Here is a 731-nt window from a genome sequence, read left to right as displayed (position 1 = left end):
CTCAGGCGAAGGCACAGCAGCTGGATTTCTTCTTCTACGACTCGATGTAGTCGTGGATCTGGAAGCGGGGCTCATCCGGCAGCTGCACCGCGCGCTGCTTCAGCTCCCTGGGGTGGTGGGGCCGCGTTACCTCCCCCGCCCGCTCCAGTGCTGGTGCAGGAGGCAGTGGGGCCGGGGGGAGACACCTCCCTTGCCCAGGTCCCCCAGGTACTTACTTGGCAATGGCCAGGAAGGCCAGCTCCACGTTCATGCCTGTCTTGGCGCTCGTCTCCATGAAAGGCACCCCATACTCCTGCAAGGGCAGCACGGCCCCATCAGTGGCCAGCCCCAAAATGCCCTCCTGCCCCTCTGAATCGTCCCTGTCACCTGGCTGATGCCTGGGGACAAGATGCCTTGCCCCGGGTTTTATGTGCAAGCGGCTGCCACGCTGCCCATGCTAGAGCCAGGCGCATCTGGGCACCCATCAGAGGGGATGGCACGGCTGCACAGGGACCCTGAGCGATGTGCAATTGTCTGGGGGGGGCTGCAGCCGGGTTAGACCCCAGCACGGCTCACCCTGGCCAGAGATGCTCCGTCCTCCGTCCTCACAGCTCTTTCGCTGCTCACGTCGGCCTACCAAGGGAAGGAAAGTGTCACCACGTACCAGGGCCAGCTGGCACCCTGAGGGCATCTGGCAACCAGGCAGCGTGGGGTGTGCAGGGGGCTGCCAGGAACTGGGGGCGTCAGGGACC

At 65.0% G+C, this 731-nt stretch overlaps 1 protein-coding gene across 1 annotated transcript in view; it reads right to left on the bottom strand.

Annotated features, from left to right (window-relative positions):
- Positions 1–34: 34 nt before the first annotated feature.
- RAB37 (RAB37, member RAS oncogene family) overlaps positions 35–731 on the bottom strand; it is a 4,560-nt gene continuing 3,863 nt past the window's right edge. Inside the window, exons 6-8 of the mRNA XM_009323745.1 lie at positions 556–612; positions 216–292; positions 35–107 (exon numbers count right to left, since the gene is read on the bottom strand). Coding sequence (XP_009322020.1) covers positions 35–107; positions 216–292; positions 556–612 — 207 coding nt within the window. The remainder of the gene's footprint in view (positions 108–215; positions 293–555; positions 613–731) is intronic.

This window comes from Pygoscelis adeliae, unplaced genomic scaffold, assembly GCF_000699105.1.
Source record: "Pygoscelis adeliae isolate BGI_AS28 unplaced genomic scaffold, ASM69910v1 Scaffold75, whole genome shotgun sequence".
NCBI classification, from domain to species: domain Eukaryota; kingdom Metazoa; phylum Chordata; class Aves; order Sphenisciformes; family Spheniscidae; genus Pygoscelis; species Pygoscelis adeliae.
This window is presented reverse-complemented; position numbering and strand designations above follow the sequence as displayed.